Below are 19,400 nucleotides of genomic sequence, written 5' to 3' on the forward strand. Positions count from 1 at the left end.
TGTAAAATACCAACTTCTCGTAAGAAAAAGAAATTGACAACTAAACCAGAGTTATTAGACAAAGACATATACAGTAAACCATAGCAATCATCCAGCAGCAATTCTGGATAGACGTATGAGCACGAGCGCTTTATGTGATTTTTGGGTGGTTTTTTGGCTTGGTTTTCAGGTGTTTTCACGCTTGAGCTTTTTTGTTTTAGCCAATGGAAACCTAATTACTAGGCGGAAATCATTAGGAAATCGTGCATTTTGGCACTCTTTTGGAGGCAAAAATGTGCAATTATTCCCCAAAGAAGCTCCTCTATATTTTATTAGTACTGCAGGGGTACTTTTTGCCTTATTCCCAGAAATTAGCAAGTTCAGCTTTAATCATTCCTTTTTTGCTTTTAATTCAATTAGGCTTCATTCAAATGGGCATACTGACCTCGTACGTCCATGGGTGGGGGCGTCTTTAGCCGCCTGGGATGTACAGGTGTTCCATGCAAGGGCATGTAGTCAGCCTGTTGAAATCCAAAGGCAGGCAGGTGGCTTCACGGACCTGCAGAGACCTCTACGCAAGGTCCAGATCTGTGCGGGTCCAACACACAGATCAGAACGTAGGCTGTATCCTGATCCATGGGGAGGAGCATGGATGTGTTGTTTGGGATGCACGCAGAGGTCCTTGCAGCTGGCCTCCTGTCTTTGATTTCAGCAGGCAGTGCTGGGACAAGGCCATCCAGCGCCCAGGGCAAAGATGCCAAATTACCCCGCCCCCTTAGGATAGGTCAGGGCATTCATGTCCCTGCAATAAACAATTGCGCCCAGGGCAGCCGCCCCTCCTGCCCGTCGCTTCGCCCTGCCTGCATAGATCACTTGTGCATTCCGGGCAGCTCCGCCTTAGTGTAAGCAACTGACTTTGTTAGCCTATCCAGGACTTCTGCAGAGCCTCTCCCATCCTCTGGAACTCTCTCTCAATCTGTCCGGCCATCTCCTCTGGCCACCTTTTTAGGTGATCCCTGAAAACTCATGTCTTCGAGGAAGCCTATACCACCTCCAACTAACAACTAAACTTTTAACACTTCTGTCAGCTCATCCCCCCACAATTATTACCTTTTTGTACCACTTGCCCCACTCTATTCAATTGTAAGCCCTTTTTAGCAAGGCCCACTTAACCCTTTATTTTATTGTATTGTAACTGTACTGTCTACCTTTTAGATTGTAAAGCCCTGGGCAAACAGTTGGCGCTATATTAATCCCGTATAATAATAATAATAATCAGTGCAATCCCTTACATCATCACTTAGACTGGGAGAGGAAGGGAAAAGATTGAAAGGCAATCCTGACGTGCTGCATGAAAGTGTGCTGACAAAAAAGCATGCTGACAGGAGGAGAGAGCAGAGTAAACAGTCTGCTGCTCTTTCACTGTCCAATCAGAAGACTACTGGTTAGGAGAGGTCACCAATGTGTTACTTAACTGTACCAGAAAAGTGGTGTCCTCCATCTGGCTTTCCTGTGCGACGGTGATTTATACAAATCTCAAGAAAGTATTAAAATACAAACCCTTTAGCAGATAAAATGCTTCCTTATATGCATTTCATCTGTATATTTGGCTGTTTGCCTGGAGTTCAACTTTAATTGAAGTCTCTGGCCCATGTAATTGGTCATTTGAGAGCAATCACAAGTATTTTACAGTCATAACCATGACCATTATATAGGTGAATAAAGCTGGTCAACCATATAGATTGTCTCTCTTCCCACATTTTCATGTAAAAATGTAAGTGGTTCTTCTGTTGCATGATTCGCTGCTACTGGCTGCAATACGATGGTTGGTATAATCCTGTGCTGTTCATTCGAATGGCACCATAACGCATTTTTCCAGCGCACCGCAGAACATGGGAACGCACTAGTAGAAATGCTGTATGTCCAATTTTTGGTCCATTGAGCAACTCATTAAATGATTAGATGACGTTGCCCCAATGCAGGCTAATGCGCAATGTATTGCACATGCATTTAATGTAATGCAACAGACCTGAGAGATGTGGGGGCCTTTACCTTTTTACATTGGCGCCTCCATCAGGAGGATTAAAGGACAGGACATTGTGCAGCACAACTCAGTCGCCCACCCTTTTAAATCCTTCCAAAGGCTGTACAGGAAACACACGCCAAACATTCTTTTTTGACAGGACATAAATACATATAGTTTTTTTTTTTTTTTTCTTTGTTGCGAATGTTGACCTTTTATTGGATAACTGATGTTTGTAAGATGCCGGCTTGCAGAAACACTTATGTCCTGAAAGCTTTTATCTGTAAACACGAGGCGGCCAATTGAAGAGAGCACTAGTGCGATTCTGAAAGCGGGCATCTGCGAATCTCCATAAACATCTGTTACTTAATACAGGTATCATCTCCTACTGAGACAAATGGCCGGCATCTCCACAGAGAGGGCATCTGAGAACAGAAATTTCACCCGTTCGTGATTCGCTTATAATCACAAAAGTGTTATTATTATTTTTTTTTTTTATTATTCCCCGCTCTTCCAGGATTAAAATAAAGCTCAGCAGTGGCTGAAAGGCCATATGAGGTTGTCACTGTGCTTACCATGAGGCTTAGACTGAATGTTCTGAGGGAGGCTACAACTTCCACAGTAGGCCACAAATGCAGCCTGCGGCTTCCCAGCTGCTACCAAAGTACGGTTCATAGAAGTGACCGCAGAATATGCTGGATTTTGCTGTTCAGTAAAAAAGGCAAGGCACTAAAATCTGCCAGGCGTCATCGACAATGGGCTTGCCGGCTGGAACAAAGTGAAAACCGTCTCAGCAGAGCAGATTGAGGATCTGAAATTCTAACCATCTCTTTACAGAGGACAGGATTATCAAAATTGGGTGTGACACCTACCACCTATCATCAGGTGGTATCCAGTTTTTGGGCAGATCACCCCAGTTTTGAATTCTGAACAGATGGGAACTTTGGGTCTTGGTATAAGGTGCATACAGACATTTTGGAAAGTTCTAGGTGTGGGAACATTCGCATGGTAAGGCCTATCATTATGTGGTCCATTGAAAAAAAATAATTTTAGATCTTCAAATGCTTTCCAATATCGACAAAAACATTTAACTCAACGTTTGATCTCTATATCAAATTGCAACGTGTATGATCAGTAGACATGGGCTCGGCGTGTTTGAGTTCCCACGTGCCCAATCCCGCCAGGAAGCTGACACTGCACACAGGCAGTGAGACACTTCCCGATTAGCGGAGTGCAGTGTTGGCTTCCTGGCGGGATCGGGCACGTGGGAACTCAAACATGCCCGAGCCAATCTCTAATAATCAGTTTAAAGAGACCCGCCACAACTTAAAAAAAAAAAAAAAAAATCATAAATCAAGAATTTTTAATTAATTTGCTTGCATTGTGCCTTTAAACTTTCCAGAAAATTTGACTAAAATCAGGAGTGAACTCCCAAGAACCGCTCCATTTCTTCTTGCACGTCATAGCCTTATCCTCTTTTGGGAATACCTAATTGTTCTCTGTGCTGGCCAAGCTCATCTGTTCTCTCCCTTCGCCTTACTACAGAACCTACAGTATATAGCTGCCATGAGGGAGGAGGGAAAGGAAATACCTAGTGGTTCTAAAGGCAAAAGGTTTTTATCTTATTACACTGTATTGTGTGCAGCAGCCTCCCTAGTACTTACCTGAGCCCATCTCTATCCAGCAATATTGCAGAAGAAACTCGGCTGTCCAGGACTCGTCCTCCTCATTGGCTTAGACAGTAGTGGAACACCATTGGCTCCCACTGCTGTCAATCAAAGTCAGTGAGTCAATGAGGACAGAGAGGGGTGGCAGGACTTAGCCACAGCTCCCTGTCTGAATAGACACATGGAGCTGTGACTCGGCTCGGCTAGGGTGCCACCATAGTAAGCTACTTGCTGTGGGGGCACTCGTCAGGAGGGAGGGACCAGGAGCGACGAAGAGGGATCCAAGAAGAGGGGAATCTGGGCTATTCTGTGCAAAACCAACTGCACAGAGGAGGTAAGTATAACATGTTTGTGTTTTTGTTTTTTTTTAAGCAAAAAATACAGAGACTTTAGTGGTTCTCCAGTCCATTCTGCAAAAAGACTGTAGCTGCTGGGTTTTAATAAAAGGACACTCATCTGCCCAGGGATCCAGCGGTTCTTCACCGGTCTTCAGTTCCCCGATGCAGGCATGTTTTTTTTTTTTAAGGAAGCCAGCGTTGACTCATTGTGGCTTTACAGCCTGCTTGCCACTGCGCATGCGTGAGTCGCACTGCATTTTGTGAATGGTCTCACAGCCTTCTAGGACCTGTGACGTTTTCCAGAAGGCTGTGAGCAAAGGGGAAGGGGGCAACAAACTTGCCCTTGGACCACCTAGGAGATCCAAGCGGAAGTGGAATCTGGTACTTGTCAAAGCAAGTAACCCCCCCCCCCCATCCCTCCCCAAAAGAAAAAAAAAAAAACTTTATTCAAAAGTGATAAAGGAAGTTCCACTTCAAGAGCGGTTTCCCACTAATGCGTTTTTGTGCATCTTGGGGTCCTTTCACACGGATGCCCTTTTGATGCATTCCTATTGACTTGCAATGGAAGGTGCCCTTTTGGTGCGATTTTAAACAATTACAACAAACATGCAGCATACAAGAATATTGATAATGCAGCACAGATGCAGTGTGAACAGTTACATAGGATTTAATGGGGAATAGTTTTCACACACTTTTGTTGGAGGCTTTTCCTGGTGAATTATGTATACAAAATAATTACAGTCCAACTCCTGGAAATTGCACAAAAAGTACCCTTACAGTGAGGCCCCCTGTACTGCAAGGGTTTAATGCTCGGGAAGTTTTGGGGCCAAGGAAATAAGGTATAGTACTTTATACCTCTCCATGGCAGGCTCCTTTCGATCCATACGACCAGTCCCTTGAAGCTTCACCTCTAGACTGCTTCAGCTGTCATCAGGTACAATGCAGGCCCATAGCCCTGCATTGTATGTGGGAACGGCAAGGGCCCAACCGCAGTCCAGAGAAGTGCCAAAGCCTGCCAGAAGGTAAGTATGACACCGTATACCTCCTAGACTTCACAGGCGTTTATCCCTTGCAGTGCAAGGAGGTGTCCCACTGAATAGGACATTTTTATGTAGATCCCAGTGTTTGTTATAACCCCCCCCCCCCCCACAGCCTTTTGGGAAGGTTTTTTTTATTTTTTACATTAAAGTGAATGGTGTGGTCTTTTGATGGGTTATCTTTTCGGGCAGTCAATGTAGAGAACTATATTGTACTGTTTATTAAGAAACATCTAGAACAACTTGCAAAAATCAAATTTTTATGCAGTTTATAGCTCGTGGTCAAAGCAAACCTCCCTTGCGGGTTTTGTAGCCACGTCTGTTGCAACTAAAGAAAACGGAATGCATTACAAGAATATATGGTATACAAACTGAGATTTTTTTCTTATTATGTGTGCTTGCCAACTAGTGAGATTATTAAATGTCTCCGCGGGATCAGTGTACATATCCCTGCCTGATAATAGGTGGATTGATTAAAGTATCAGTCATTTTCAAGGAATCCTAATGGGGTTATTTTTCAGTATGTAAACGTATTAGTTACGGTGCTGCGGTAGGTGCAGATGGAGCCATTAGTGTGCCAGAAATCATTAGATAACATTGCTGCTCATATGCTGCTTGTTCCTTCTATAGACAGTCAAAAATAACATGGCTTTCCGTTATGGCATGGACAATGGCCCCACGACTAGAATTGATTTACTTGAAGGGAGCAAACAATGGGAGATACAGGAATTCCTGTCATATGAATGGAATGTTTTTTTGTTTTTCTGTCCTATACATAAACTTCAAGAGCATTCTGGGGTCTGGTAGGTCACCCCATGTCATGGTAACGCCAATGTATACATTCCCTGCTGACCAGAGCCCTGCAAGAAATCAACAGCTGGGAATGTGCTTAGAGGTAAACTTCAGGAAAATCTAAAGAAAGCAGTATTTTGTTCCTTTAGGGCCCCTTCACACTGTTGTGCATTTGGATACGTGTTAAGCGTGTGTGGCATTAAGGCAGACCATTCATTGTAAAGGGCTGTCTAACGCACCAAAAAAGATGCATGTAGCGTTTTTGGGCAGTGCAGTGCAACGCACACTCATTGGCAAGGTTTGATGGTTTGCTTTTCAGAATAAATGCTACTACATCGCATCAATGTGTCATGCTACTACATCGCATCAATGTGTCATGCTACTACATTGCATCAATGTGTCATGCTACTACATCGCATCAATGTGCCATGCTACCTTGTGCATTACTGCAGTGCAGTGAATGGGCCTATATGTAATCTTTTGCTATTTTTTATGTTTAAATTCAATGTGTGTACTAAATTTTAGTACTGTGTTGCTGAACACCATCTGAAAGTTAGGACTAGACATGCATTAGTACCTGTTCTCCAACCTGATCGGCACTAGGGAAAGGTTTCTAAGTAGGTGTCAAGACTTGGATCACCTGCTGGTGGTGCTGTGCTTTTCAGAGCGGAAGGTTGTAGTTTGTGGTCCAGCAGCTGTTGTCTCGCAGCAGCCATCAGATTCCAGTAATCAGTTTCCACATGATGCTGGCTGCTGGGAGAGTATTTAGGTCCTCCTTTACTAGAGCCTCTAGTGTTTTGCTGCTGTCAGATTCTGTTTGCCATTGATCCTGAATTTGCTCCTGCTCTGTACCCTGAACCTTCTCCCCATTAACCCCCTTTGGTTGATTAGTTAGGTATTTTGTCACTGGGATTTTGTTTCACTTACATTCTTATGTTTGCTGTGTGCTGATGTTTGGATTGATCTTGTTTCCTTGTTAATCTCGCTTAAAGAATACACAGTCTGGTGCCAGTCTCCTAAGGTGTAGCCACACAGATCTGGCCATCCCTGTTGCTGATTTCTGACAGTAGGCTTGCATGTAAGTGTGAACCCACTTAAAGCTGAATTACAGCCAAATATAAAACACAATTTAATTTACTGCAACCCAAAGTCCCACTTCAAGCTTCATCAAAATGATTCTGATTCCAACCCTGCCAGGTGCTAGCCTCCAAAGGGCCTGTCTTGCCTGGTCAAAATCCTCTGAAAATGAGAAAGTGGAAACGAACAGTGGACAGCCGCCTGCACCGTGCATGCGTGAGTCACACTGCTTTCTCAAATGGTCCTACTGTCTTCTGGGACCTGTGTCTGTCCTAGAAGACAGGGGGGGGGGGGGGGGCGTGGAGATATTGCAGAACACTAATTGGCATCTTACCCAGAAGTGTGAGCGGGTACCTGTTAGAACAAGGTACCCCGCCCTAAAAAAAAAAAAAAATGTGGCGATGGAGGTTGCAAACAAGTGGAGCATTTCCTCTTGGGTGGAACTCCGCTTTAAGGTCAGCGTCTAGTAGATTTCTAGTTGGCAGCCACTTGGCTAGATTCCAAGGATGCCCCATATGCACCTATGACCTCACCTTTTGGGGTCCTAGGCTTCTGGTAATAGGCTTATAATTGCATTGGTGGTGGAGCACTGAAGTTGTCGCGTGTGGATATTTTTTTTACACAAGCACACTCATCAGGATATGGACCCATGTATTGTATGGATTTCTCACTTTATTAAAAATTTCACATCTTTAATTGGGTTATTGTCACTATATTACATTGTTTAGTGCTGTTCTTATGTTTTTTTTATTATTGCTGTTCTTGCATTTGAATGGGAAGCACATTTTTAGATTGTGCTTACCATTTAATATTCTGTATTCAGATATTTTTTTAATGCCGCTTTCCCCATAATATTTATTTTTACACACTAGCACACAAGTAGTACTTAGCGTAAAGTTTTACACTTAGGAATACATCCTAAACTAAAGGCCCTATCAACATAAAATCAATATACCCCTACAAAAATGAAAATACCACCCCTAAAACGAACACAATTTTTTTTTTAAAACGGAAGCCTTACAACAAAAAGGACAAAAAGCCCCCCCATAATAAGGAAAAAAGACTGAGCAATCAGAATTAAATGAGTTTATAACTGACCCTTATCTATCTCTGTGCAGTTTGCCATCTTTCCCTGTGCTTTCCTTGCTACAACTTCCACTTCACTGACACTGTCAGAATAATTTTAATTTTTAAAATGGAAAATACTGAGTTTGGCCACTAGAGTGTGCTATGTTTTGTTGCCCCATCCACACAGAAGGAATGTATATGCTCTTTTACTGGGCAAATTGCTATGTGAATTTTTTTCATAAACACACACATTCCTTCTGTGTGGATGGGGCAACAAAACATAGCACACTCTAGTGGTCAAACTCAGTATTTTCCATTTTAAATCAATTAAAATGATTCTTTCAGCACAGGAAATGGCCTATTAACATTTGTTTTTCCACCATTTCAACAGAACATACACTTTCAGTGGATGAAATGTTAGGCAATTTTTTTATAAAAACAATTTACAATGAACATATACCTTCCCTTTAACTACATAAATGCAGTAATGCAACCAATGCTACTAAACTAGAATGGATGTAATACCACAAGCCCAATAGAAATGTTATTGCTTACATTGCTCTTTAATAAAGCGCTGTCTGCTTTTTTTTCTATGCCGTTTCTTCTGTGTTCGTTTCTATAGCACCCAAACTAACACCTATTTCATCTAATAATAGATCAGTTGATTTAGTGCATACATCCACATTATTTCTGTCCAATTACTTGATCTTAATGGGTGCACTGTTCTGCTTTTTTTATTTGTCAAATTTCTTGATCATTAGCAATGCCATGCATGAGGAAGGGTGATGATTTTTGCAAAAATAACGCATATTGTGTACAGTATGATGATAGCATGTAATGATGTGGATTCCACGTACATTGTATACCCAGTGATAATAGCATGTAATGAGGTGGATTGTTGCAAGAGTAAATGGACTTATTGTATTGCAAGTGCAACATTATTTACTACTTTAGCTCTAAAGCAAAAGATGAATAAACTAGAGTAATACAAGCTTCACTGTACCATTTGCCATTGTTCCAACCTTTTTACAAGAAGATTAAAAAAAAAAAAAAAAAAAAGTCTCCATCCATGCTGAATTTGCATATAGACATGCAGAACCAGGATCAGGAATCTGTATTCCATCCTAGGGATGTCTTTCATGCAATGCAAAGCAACAGAATAGCTATTAATGGAGACCTTTACTTGCCTTGCTTTCTCTTCCTGGCCACTCCATGATGCTGGTGGGGCAGAAAGCAAAATTCCTGTCTAAGGCTGGCCATACATGTTCAATTTTCTTGTACAATTTTCTGTTAGATTTACCAAAAACCATATAATATGAGGTCAAAACTAAACAACACTTTCAATTGTATCCTATAAGGCAGGCCTTTGCACTACATAGTTGAAGGTGAATCTAAAGAAAATTGTATAATGTATGGCTAGCCTTAGGTATGGGTCTTTGGATTAGTAGTTTACACGGGATTAAGAACTTCACATGTGACAAGACTGATTGGCCTAGCTTTGTCACATGGAGTGAGCCACATGCAATACTTAAAAGTACCAGTATTTTCCTTCTCTCCCAGTGCTAAATGGGGAAGAAAAGTTAGGTATGGTATGTCTTGCTCAAAATGGGGGATTGGCAAATCTGTTGCGTTTTTCCTGATCAGGCCAAGCTTTAAGGATTTACGTGTATGCTGTGTGCTAATTGTTTACCAGTACTCCTGAATATTTTTGTTTAAACAATGGCAAGTTATTATACACTATCTTACCAAAAGTATTGGGACGCCGGCCTTTACACACACATGAACTTTAATGGCACCCCAATCTTAGTCTGAAGGGTTTAATATCAGCCCACCCTTTGCAGCTATAACAGCTTCAACTCTTCTGGGAAGGCTGTCTACAAGGATTATGTGTCTATGGGAATGTTTGACCATTCTTGTCCAACATCAGCACCTGACCTCACAAATGCACTTTTGGAAGAAGGCCTTGCTCGCAGACTGCGTTCTAATTCATCCCAAAGGGTTCTATTGGGTTAAGGTCAGGACTTTGTGCAGGCCAGCCAAGTTCCTCCACCCCAAACTCGCTCATCCATGTCTTTATGGACCTTGCTTTGTGCACTGGTCCAAATGATTTGGTGGAGGGGGGATTATGGTAAGGGGTTGGGCTTGGCCCCTTAGTTCCAGTGAAGGGATCTCTTAGAGTCAGCATACCAAGGCATTTTGTACGATTTCATGCTCCCAACTTTGTGGGACCAGTTGTTTGGGGATGACCCCTTCCTCTTCCAACATGACTGCGCACCAGTGCACAAACCAAGGCCCTAAAGACCTGGATGAGCAGATGAGTGCAGAGTCCTGACCTTAACCCGATGGAACACCTTTGCGATGAATTAGAGTGCTGACTGCGAGCCAGACCTTCTGGTCCACTTCAGTGCCTGACCTCACAAATGCACTTTTGGAAGAATGGTCAAACATTCCCATAGACACATTCCTAAACCTTGTGGACAGCCTTCCCAGAAGAGTTGAAGCTGTTATAGCTGCAAAGAGTGCGCCACCTCAATATTGAACCCTATGGACTAAGGCTGGGATGCCATTAAATTTAATGTGCGTTCAAAGGCAGACGTCCCAATACTTTTGGTAATATAGTATATGTATATACAAATTCATGGAATGATGACATCAAAGGTGATGTTTAAAGAAACAATATGGTTGATGTATGAAAAGGGTTCCAACAGGAACATTTCTTATTGTCCATAGCAACCAATCTGTTGCCTTGTTTTGTTTTCATACTTGACTGCAGGAATTAAAGTCAAAAGCTAATTTGCAGTTACAGGCAACAGTATGAGAACTGTGCTGCAAGACAGACAACACAGTACATTAGCCCTTGTATAGCTACAGTAAAGAAATTTGAAGATCTGCGCTTTGCCTTACTGCATAAGCCTGAAAGTTCTCTTTTTAATGTGTTGATGCATCCAATGTATTCATTAAGTTTCATCTTTTCCGTAGTTACCTCATCGCCGAGTGACGTTCTCTACATCCAACCAGGCCCCTGACATCCAGGACCCTTCTCAGCACAGCTACTATGACAGCGGCCTAGAGGAATCAGAGACCCCGAGTAGCAAGTCGTCCTCTGGGCCAAGAATAGGGCCTCTCGCTCTCCCAGAGGACCACTATGAGAGAACCACCCCTGATGGCAGCATCGGTGAGATGGAACATCCTGAAACTGGTAAGAACAGGAGGAGAACAGGGCCTCTCTTTATCACGCTGTCCAGTGTTGCACCATCACCAGGCCGCCTGCTTTGTAGCTCTGTCTGTAGCATTTCACTTTAAGTGTACGCGTTTTCCAATACATATAGCACTTTAACTTTTTTTTATTTCAGCGCATTACATTCTGCAGCAGTGGTAAAGGGATATAGCACAGCAGTTTATTAAGACAGTGGTAGATAAGAGGTTGACCCACAGTTCTTTGGTCATGGAGTTGGTTCTCACCCTAGCCTTAAACAAGCTACAGACTAGTAGATTTTCTGACAAACCTTCTCAGTACGTTTAATGTCTTGACAAATGCTGTTCAAGAAAGTACTTCGTACCTACGTTTATTGAAAAAGTTATCATAAGGGACGTAACTTACAGTTTGTATGATGTGAGCCTTGTGTTGAATCTTCTTGGTCAGTAGAAATCTTCCCTTGCCTCGTAGCCATAACACTTCCAGGGAAACAGGAATAAATACAACTAAAGAGCTGTCAGGAGTTCTCATCGAGAGCTCTTTCATGCCTCCTTTTTCCTACCAGATCTGCCATTCACAGGTGACCTAATACAGCTTATATGACACCGGATGTCTGTAGGGGGCAGTTCTATCCATCATCTAACCATTCCCCATTTAAAGATCCTACGTCATTCATAGAAGCCTATAGAATGGCTTCTGCGATTGGCGTATCTGGCAGGCATAGTCGGTCTATCTTGATTAAAGTTCCTGACAGCCCCTTAGCTGTATTAACCCCCTGCCATTGGCACTGGAAGAGTGTGGGGATGGAGTGTAGTAAGACATGGGAAGACTTCTACTTAAACAAGAATATTCAATGCAAGGGACACATAGCACTAACTGTTATACCCCTGTTATGTCCCTTGTGTGGATTTTTATTTATATCTAAACTTGGGCTTTCAAAATTTTGTTTGCTTTTAGCGTTCGAGTTTGGATTAATTGTAGTTTTCCAAACAAAAACCTCATACACTATTAGAAATTTGTTTGCGAAAAAGCTTCAGTCTAGCTTCTTCAAATTTTCTCATCACTATGGTTGAAAACTAATGTCAATTCGATCCAAGGAACAATTTTAAAAGAATCATTACATTTTTTCTTAAAATGAAAAATGAAATACTATAGTGCTTCCCTGTGGTGTGGTACAACTCGCACCTAAAATACAGTTGATCAGTTGCCTTATTATCGCAGCCTGATGACCTTTAGTCATTCTAAGTCTATTCAAATTTCAGGCCTAAAATATCGCAAAGAGAAGTTTATAATTGTCTCTAAGGTATTTTAATGGGCCAGATTTTTCTGATTTGAAGCATGGTAAACCAAGACCATAATTTTGCATGGTGGAGCTTCATAAAAACAAAAACCATTACAGGGTCCCCGTCTCTCTAATCTCCATCTTAGGGTACTTGCACGTGGTACTGATGTATAAACATCAGATATTCCTGGCAGAAAAAGTGCAAGGGTGGACTGTTAAGCACAAGGGCGTATTTGCGCATATCCATACATGTGTGAAAATTCTTCTAGATTTTTTTTAAATCGGGGAAGTGTGGTATATGCTTGCGTATATATGCACATAGAAACACTGACCAGCAACACAAATTTTTGTCTTTTTTTTTTTTTTTTTTTTTTACACAACGCACGTTTAGATGTCTGTGTGTACAGACCCAATGAAAACAATGGGCTTCTTTCGATCATTAAAAAAGAAAAATAAAAAAGGCCTAAATGCTTGAATAGAAGTTTTTATCGAAATGCAGTTACTACATTCTATTCATTGTGTAGATAGACAGGTCTGAATCTTCTGTGCTTCTGAACCCAATACCGGTATCCATTGCAGTAAACTTTTCGGTGACCTTTTTGAGGCCATTAGTGATTTAGAGTAGAAGTAAGTGAGGCAGGAGTACATTGGTAGGCATTGGTGCCTTCAATTTTAGTACAGGGTTCAAAATGGCTTCCTTTACTCTTCAAATCGTTGGCATATACCAAAATGCTGCTTAGTATTACAGTAAAAAATGGAAGGTTATGAACAGGGTATAGCTGCTGATATGTCCAGAGTTTTTTAGTGACAAGGGCCCTAAATCTCAAAGGGTTAGTCTCAGTCCTCAAACATGGCGGTCATGGGAATAGGCCTAAAATTCCGTTACCTTCTCAAAGCTGCAGCTAAAGAAGACTTAAAAGGATAAATTCACTTTAAAATAAATAAATAAATGCATTTTTTTTTTTTTTGCATGTAAAAAAAATGTGCATTTATTCTTGTTTGTTGCAGGAGCCTGTAAAGCATTGCACCAGTGATCAGCATCTGTCAGTGTATCAGCTTGCTAGTATCTCGTACGAGGAAGCAGATACATTCTGACAGAAAGACTCAATGAACTACCACAGCACTCACAGCACCATGCTAGTTTATTGAAAATTACAAGCCATCAGCCGCAAAGGCTACTGGACCTTGGTAGTTTTCCATTCACAGAGGACTGTGAATGAGTGACGCGACCGGGTGGGTGGAGACCCGCACGGCCGCATCTTTTTTCGAAATCTGGCAGCAGACACAGTGAGAAGATCCCTGGTCTGCTTTGGGGAGGGGGGGGGGGGTGGTAAATGCCAGTGCATTCATAACATGTTACACCCTGATTATGAGTGTAATGGCGCTTTTCCACTGCATGGAACCGAACGGTTCGGCACGCTTTTGTGCTTTTCCACTGCTGGTACCGCATGGTATGGTGTAGGAACGGTTCGGTACGGTTCCGGTACAGCTGCGCTTTTCCACTGCATGGAACCAAACGGTACGGCTCTCAAAAACAGTACCACCTCGATTGTGGTTCCAAGAGGTACCATACCCGCTACCATATCCCACAATCCTTTGCATGCAGTCACTACTAGCCACTGATTGGTCAGAGAATCCCACCCACCCCGTTGTTATCCCACCCACTTAACTATAGTACTACTTTAGTGGAAAAGCAAACCATACCGTACCGAACCGTTCCAACACCGTACCATGCGGTACCAGCAGTGGAAAGCAAGCAGGGCCGAGTAGAGCCGAGCCGGTATTTGCAGTGGAAAAGTGCCATAACATGTTATGAAAGGTGAACTTCTTCTTTATTCCAAAATGTGAACTAGGACTTAAGGTTTCCCTATTCCTGATACCATTCATACAAATGCTTTTATAATTCCTGATACCATTCCTACAAATGCTTTTATACGGTGTAAGAAGCCAAATACTAAACACGCTACTGCGGATTTCATAATGCCTGCGTGGAGAAGAAATAGACATTCTTTCTTTGGAACTTCCTTGAGGAAGCCATTGAAGCATTCATTGTTCTTTTCTACTGAGCTCTCTTGTGTGTTCAGTGAGTACAGTACAATCCGAGATCTAATTGTAACACTTATCTTAGGGCTCCTTCACACTTTTTGCATTGTGTGCATTGTTGTGTGGTACAACAATGTGCCGTGTATGGACATTGCCATACAAAGTGTATGGCTCCCTTTACTTAGACAAAGTAAATTCACCCACCTACCAGAACACTGAGCTGCATGTACACATGTTGCAGTGTGCGAAAAAAATTAAATAAAATTGCCGCCTTGCCCATTGACACTTTTCAACGGCTCTGTAAAAATGATTGATCAGGGTCACATGGCACACAAATGTGCTTTAAAAAGCATGCGTTAACAGGTACACAAGTGTAAAGGGGCCCCAAAAGTAATGCTGGCACATTAATATGCTTATTACCCAGTGTTTTTGCAACTACATTTCATATACAGATCTATGGACTTTCCCTTTCCTGCCTGTGTATAAGGGAATGTATTCAGAAGAATTGATCAAAGGATAATGTAAGAGATTTAGGAAAGATGCTTTGAGAAGGAGGAACAGTGAAGCACAATAATTCTGCAGCACTACTAAGCAGGAAGCCAGGCATGCATATGTAACAGGCAGAGCTGGCTGCCCTATATACATATATTTTTACAAACTATGCCTAGAAACAGAGTTTAAAGCACACGTTGATAGTATTTTTGAGATTAATGTGAAACTCCAGCCATAACTGTCAGTATGAGGCATGGGTAAGGCACCACAATCCCCTCAAAAAAGAAAAAAAAAAAAAAAAAGCTACACTGCTTATGTAAACCATTAATACAACCAGGAGAAAAAGTAACCCCAATCAGCCATAACATTACGACCATTCATCATAACCCACTGAGGCTTGGACTCTACTAAACCTCTGAAGGTATGCTGTGGTATCTGCCACCAAGTTGTCAGCAGATCCTTTAAGTCTTTCAAGTTTTTGAGGTGGGGCCTCCATAGATCGGACTTGTTTTACCAGCACATCTTACATATGGTTGATTGGATTGAGACCTGGAGAATTTGAAAGCCAAGTCAACATGTCGAGCTTGTCATTGTGTTCCCTAAAAGAGAAGTATGGTTTTCCCTCCCCCCCCCCCCCCCCCAGTTATACTTACCTAGGTGGATGCAGCATCGGTCCACCAGCGCCTCTACACTGAGAACCTGAGCGATCGAACACAGCTCCCCGAGCAGAGAGCTGCTGACAGTCAGCAGCTCTCTGCTCTGCCCCCCTTCATGCTCACTGGATCGCTGGGCTGTGGAGGGGGAGGAGCAGCCGGCTTAGCGGCTTGCTGAACAGCTATGTCGGACCAGGCACCTGGCGGATCCTGACTCCATGGTCACTATGACTTTTGATGGAAATGAAAATTATCAACCTACAGAGGGCTGAAATCAAAGACACCCTGAAAATCAAGGTGAAAAAATGATGCAGCAGGCTAGTTAATTTTGCTGAAATTTCATTGCAGCAACTCAAAATGGTACTCAGTAGTTTGTATAGCCCCCACCTGCTTCTATGCATGCCTGACATGACATCAGGGTATGCTCCTAATATGACATCAGATGGTGCCCTGGGCTATTTCCTTTCACATCTGGACCAGGGCATCACTGAGCTCCTGAACAGACTGAGGTGCAACCTGGCGGCATCGGATGGACCGAAACATAGTCCCAGAGGTTTTCTATAGGATTTAGGTCAGACAAGCGTGGGAGCCATTCAATGGTATCAATTTCTTCGTCGTCCACGAACTGTCTGCATACTCTTGCTACATGAGGCTGGGCATTGTCGTCCACCAGGAGGAACCCAAGACCCACTGCACCAGCGTAGGGTCTGACAATGGGCCCAAGGATTTCATCCCGCTACCTAATGGCAGTCAGGGTTCTATTTTCTAGCCTGTAGAGGTCTGTGCATCCCTCCATGGATATACCTCCCAAGATCATCACTGACCCACCACCAAACTGGTCATGCTGAAAGATGTTACAGGCAGCATAACGTTCTCCATGGCTTCTCCAGACCCTTTCATAGTTATCACGTGCTCAGGGTGAACCTGCAATAATCTGAAAAGCACAGGGCACCAGTGTCAGATGTGCCAATTCTGGTGTTCAATGGCAAATACCAATCGAGCTCCACATGCTGGGCAGTGAGCACACGGCCTACTAGAGGACATCAGGCCCCCCTCATGAAGTCTGTTTCTAATTGTTTGGTCAGAGACATTCACACCAGTGGCCTGCTGGAGGTCCTTTCGTAGGGTTCTGGCAATGTTCATCCTGTTCCTTCTTGCACAGAGGCGCAGATACCGGTCCTGCTGATGGGCTAAGGACTTTCTATGGCCCTGTCCAGCTCTCCTAGAGTAACTGCCAGTCTCCTAGAATCTTCTCCATGCTCTTGAGATTGTGCTGGGAACCACTGCAAACCTTCTGGCAATGGCACGTATTGATGTGCCATTCTGGAGGAGTTGGACTGCCACTGCAACTTCTATAGGGCCCAAGTGTCTCAAGTACTCATGGTACCAGTAGTGACACTGACCCTAACCACATGCAAAACTAGTAAAAAAAAAAGTCAGATAAGAGAAGTAAGAAAAAAAAAAAAAATGTCTGTGGCCTCCACCTGTAAAACCATTCCTGTTTTGGAGATTCTCATTGTTGCCCATTTAGTGCACCTGTTAATTGCATTAAAACCAAAGCAGGTCAAACTGATTAACAACCCCCTCTGCTACCTAATTGACCAGATAAATATACCAGGAGTTTAATTGATTTGATGCTATGATCTGCTATGTATAAATGTGTATATATTGTTAGGAATTGACTCAGTAGCGGGTTATGCTTGACTTCCTGGATAAGTGCAGCACAGTGAAAAAGGCACAGCCAGAAAGCAGGATCTTGGTGAAACACAAGTGTGGTTTATTTAGTCTGTGCCCAAAAAGAGCAGGTATCAAAACCGCAAAATAAAACAAAAACCAAAAATAAACCTTTGCCACATTGGGCATCCTAACTACAATCGCAGGAACCTAACAACTTAGAACAGCGTACTGCTGCCCAGACACTTGAACTTTCTCACAGAATAAATCATAGTCACAAATTTAATGTTACTATACAAGTAAATGGCTGTTCCCCAGTCCGTCATGCACAGAGATCTGGTTCCAGGATGGAGCATCCTCCCTAGGCAGCCTGGGAGTTTTATAGAGCCCAGAGTACTCAACCTGCTACAGCTGAGCTCATTAACCCCTCAGTGAGACAAAATAGGCTCACTACACAGCATAAAAAGGAAAACCGTTTGTATACAGCATGAATCTGGGACAAATATATCTCCCATCCTCGACACAACCCATAGTTTTTCCTGGCTTCCTGTCACAGTATACAGTATCTCACAAAAGTGAGTACACCCCTCACATTTTTGCAAATATTTTAATATATCTTTTCATGTGACAACACTGAAGAAATTACACTTTGCTACAATGTAAAGTAGTGAGTGTATAGCTTGTATAATAGTAAACATTTGCTGTCCCCTCAAAATAACTCAACACACAGCCATTAATGTCTAAACTGCTGGCAACAACGTAAGTACATCCCTAAGTGAAAATGTCCAAATTGGGCCCAATTAGCCACTTTCCCTACCCGGTGTCATGTGACTTCTTAGTGTTAGGTCTCGGGTGGGGAGAAGGTGTGTTAAATTTGGTGTTAATCGCTCTCACTCTCTCATCCTGGTCACTGGAAGTTCAACATAGCACCTCATGGCAAAGAACTCTCTGAGGATCTTAAAAAAGAATCTTTGCTCTACATAAGGATGGCCTAGGCTATAGGAAGATTGCCAAGACCCTGAAACTGAGCTGGAGCACGGTGGCCAAGACCACACAGTGGTTTAACAGGACAGGTTCCACTCAGAACAGACCTCGCCATGGTCGACCAAAGAAGTTGAGTGCATGTGCTCAGCGTCCTATCTAGAGGTTGTCTTTGGGAACTAGACGTATGAGTGCTGCCAGCATTGCTGCAGAGGTTGAAGAGGTGGAGGGTCAGCCTGTCAGTGCTCAGACCATACGCTGCTTACTGCATTAAATTGTTCTGCATGGCTGTCATCCCAGAAGGAAACCTCCTTCTAAAGATCATGCACTGGAAAGCCCGCAAACAGTTTACTGAACACAAGCAGACTAAGGACATGGATTACTGGAACCATGTCCTGTGGTCTAATTAGGCTAAGATAAACATATTTGGCTCAGATGGTGTCAAGTGTGTGTGGCGGCAACCAGGTGAGGAGTACAAAGACAAGTGTGTCTTGCCTACAGTGAAGCATGGTGGTGGGAGTGTCATGGTCTGGGGCTGCATGAGTGCTGCTGGCATTCAGGAGTTACAGTTCATTGAGGGAACCATAAATGCCAACATGTACTGTGACATAGTGAAGCAGAGCATGATGCCCTCCCTTCTGAGATCAGGCCGCAGGGCAGTATTCCAACATGATGACCACTGCCTTGCTATAGAAGATGAGGGTAAAGGTGATGGACTGGCCAATCTTGTCTCCAGACCTAAACCCTATTGAGCATCTGTGGGGTATCCTCAAATGGAAGGTGAAGGAGCGCAAGGTCTCTAACATCCACCAGCTCTGTGATGTCATCATGAAGGAGTGGAAGAGGACTCAAGTGGAAACCTGTGAAGCTCTGGTGAACTCTATGCCCAAGAGGGTTAAAGCGGAGTTCCACCCTGGAATTTTTTTTTTTTTAAAAATACCCCCGGGACAGTCAGGGCTAGTGCATTCCGCAATGGCTAGCCTCTGATCTGTCCCGGGTTGCACTTACCTGTTAGGACAAATACTTACCTTGAAAAAGTCTTGTCCAGCGCTGCCATCTCAGATGTGGGCAGCTTGAAGCCAGCGTGTCCTCTTCTGC

At 43.0% G+C, this 19,400-nt stretch overlaps 1 protein-coding gene across 4 annotated transcripts in view; it reads left to right on the forward strand.

The window, feature by feature from the left end:
• PCDH1 (protocadherin 1) overlaps window positions 1-19,400 on the forward strand; it is a gene marked incomplete at its 5' end in the record, with an annotated part of 305,412 nt that overhangs the window by 215,229 nt on the left and 70,783 nt on the right. For all 4 annotated transcript variants that reach the window (XM_082256090.1, XM_082256093.1, XM_082256092.1 and 1 more), the window contains one exon: window positions 10,961-11,180. In XM_082256090.1, coding sequence (XP_082112216.1) covers window positions 10,961-11,180 — 220 coding nt within the window. The remainder of the gene's footprint in view (window positions 1-10,960; window positions 11,181-19,400) is intronic.

The sequence above is a fragment of the Pelophylax lessonae genome (genome assembly GCF_965119305.1).
Source record: "Pelophylax lessonae genome assembly, chromosome: 4".
Lineage (NCBI taxonomy): Eukaryota > Metazoa > Chordata > Amphibia > Anura > Ranidae > Pelophylax > Pelophylax lessonae.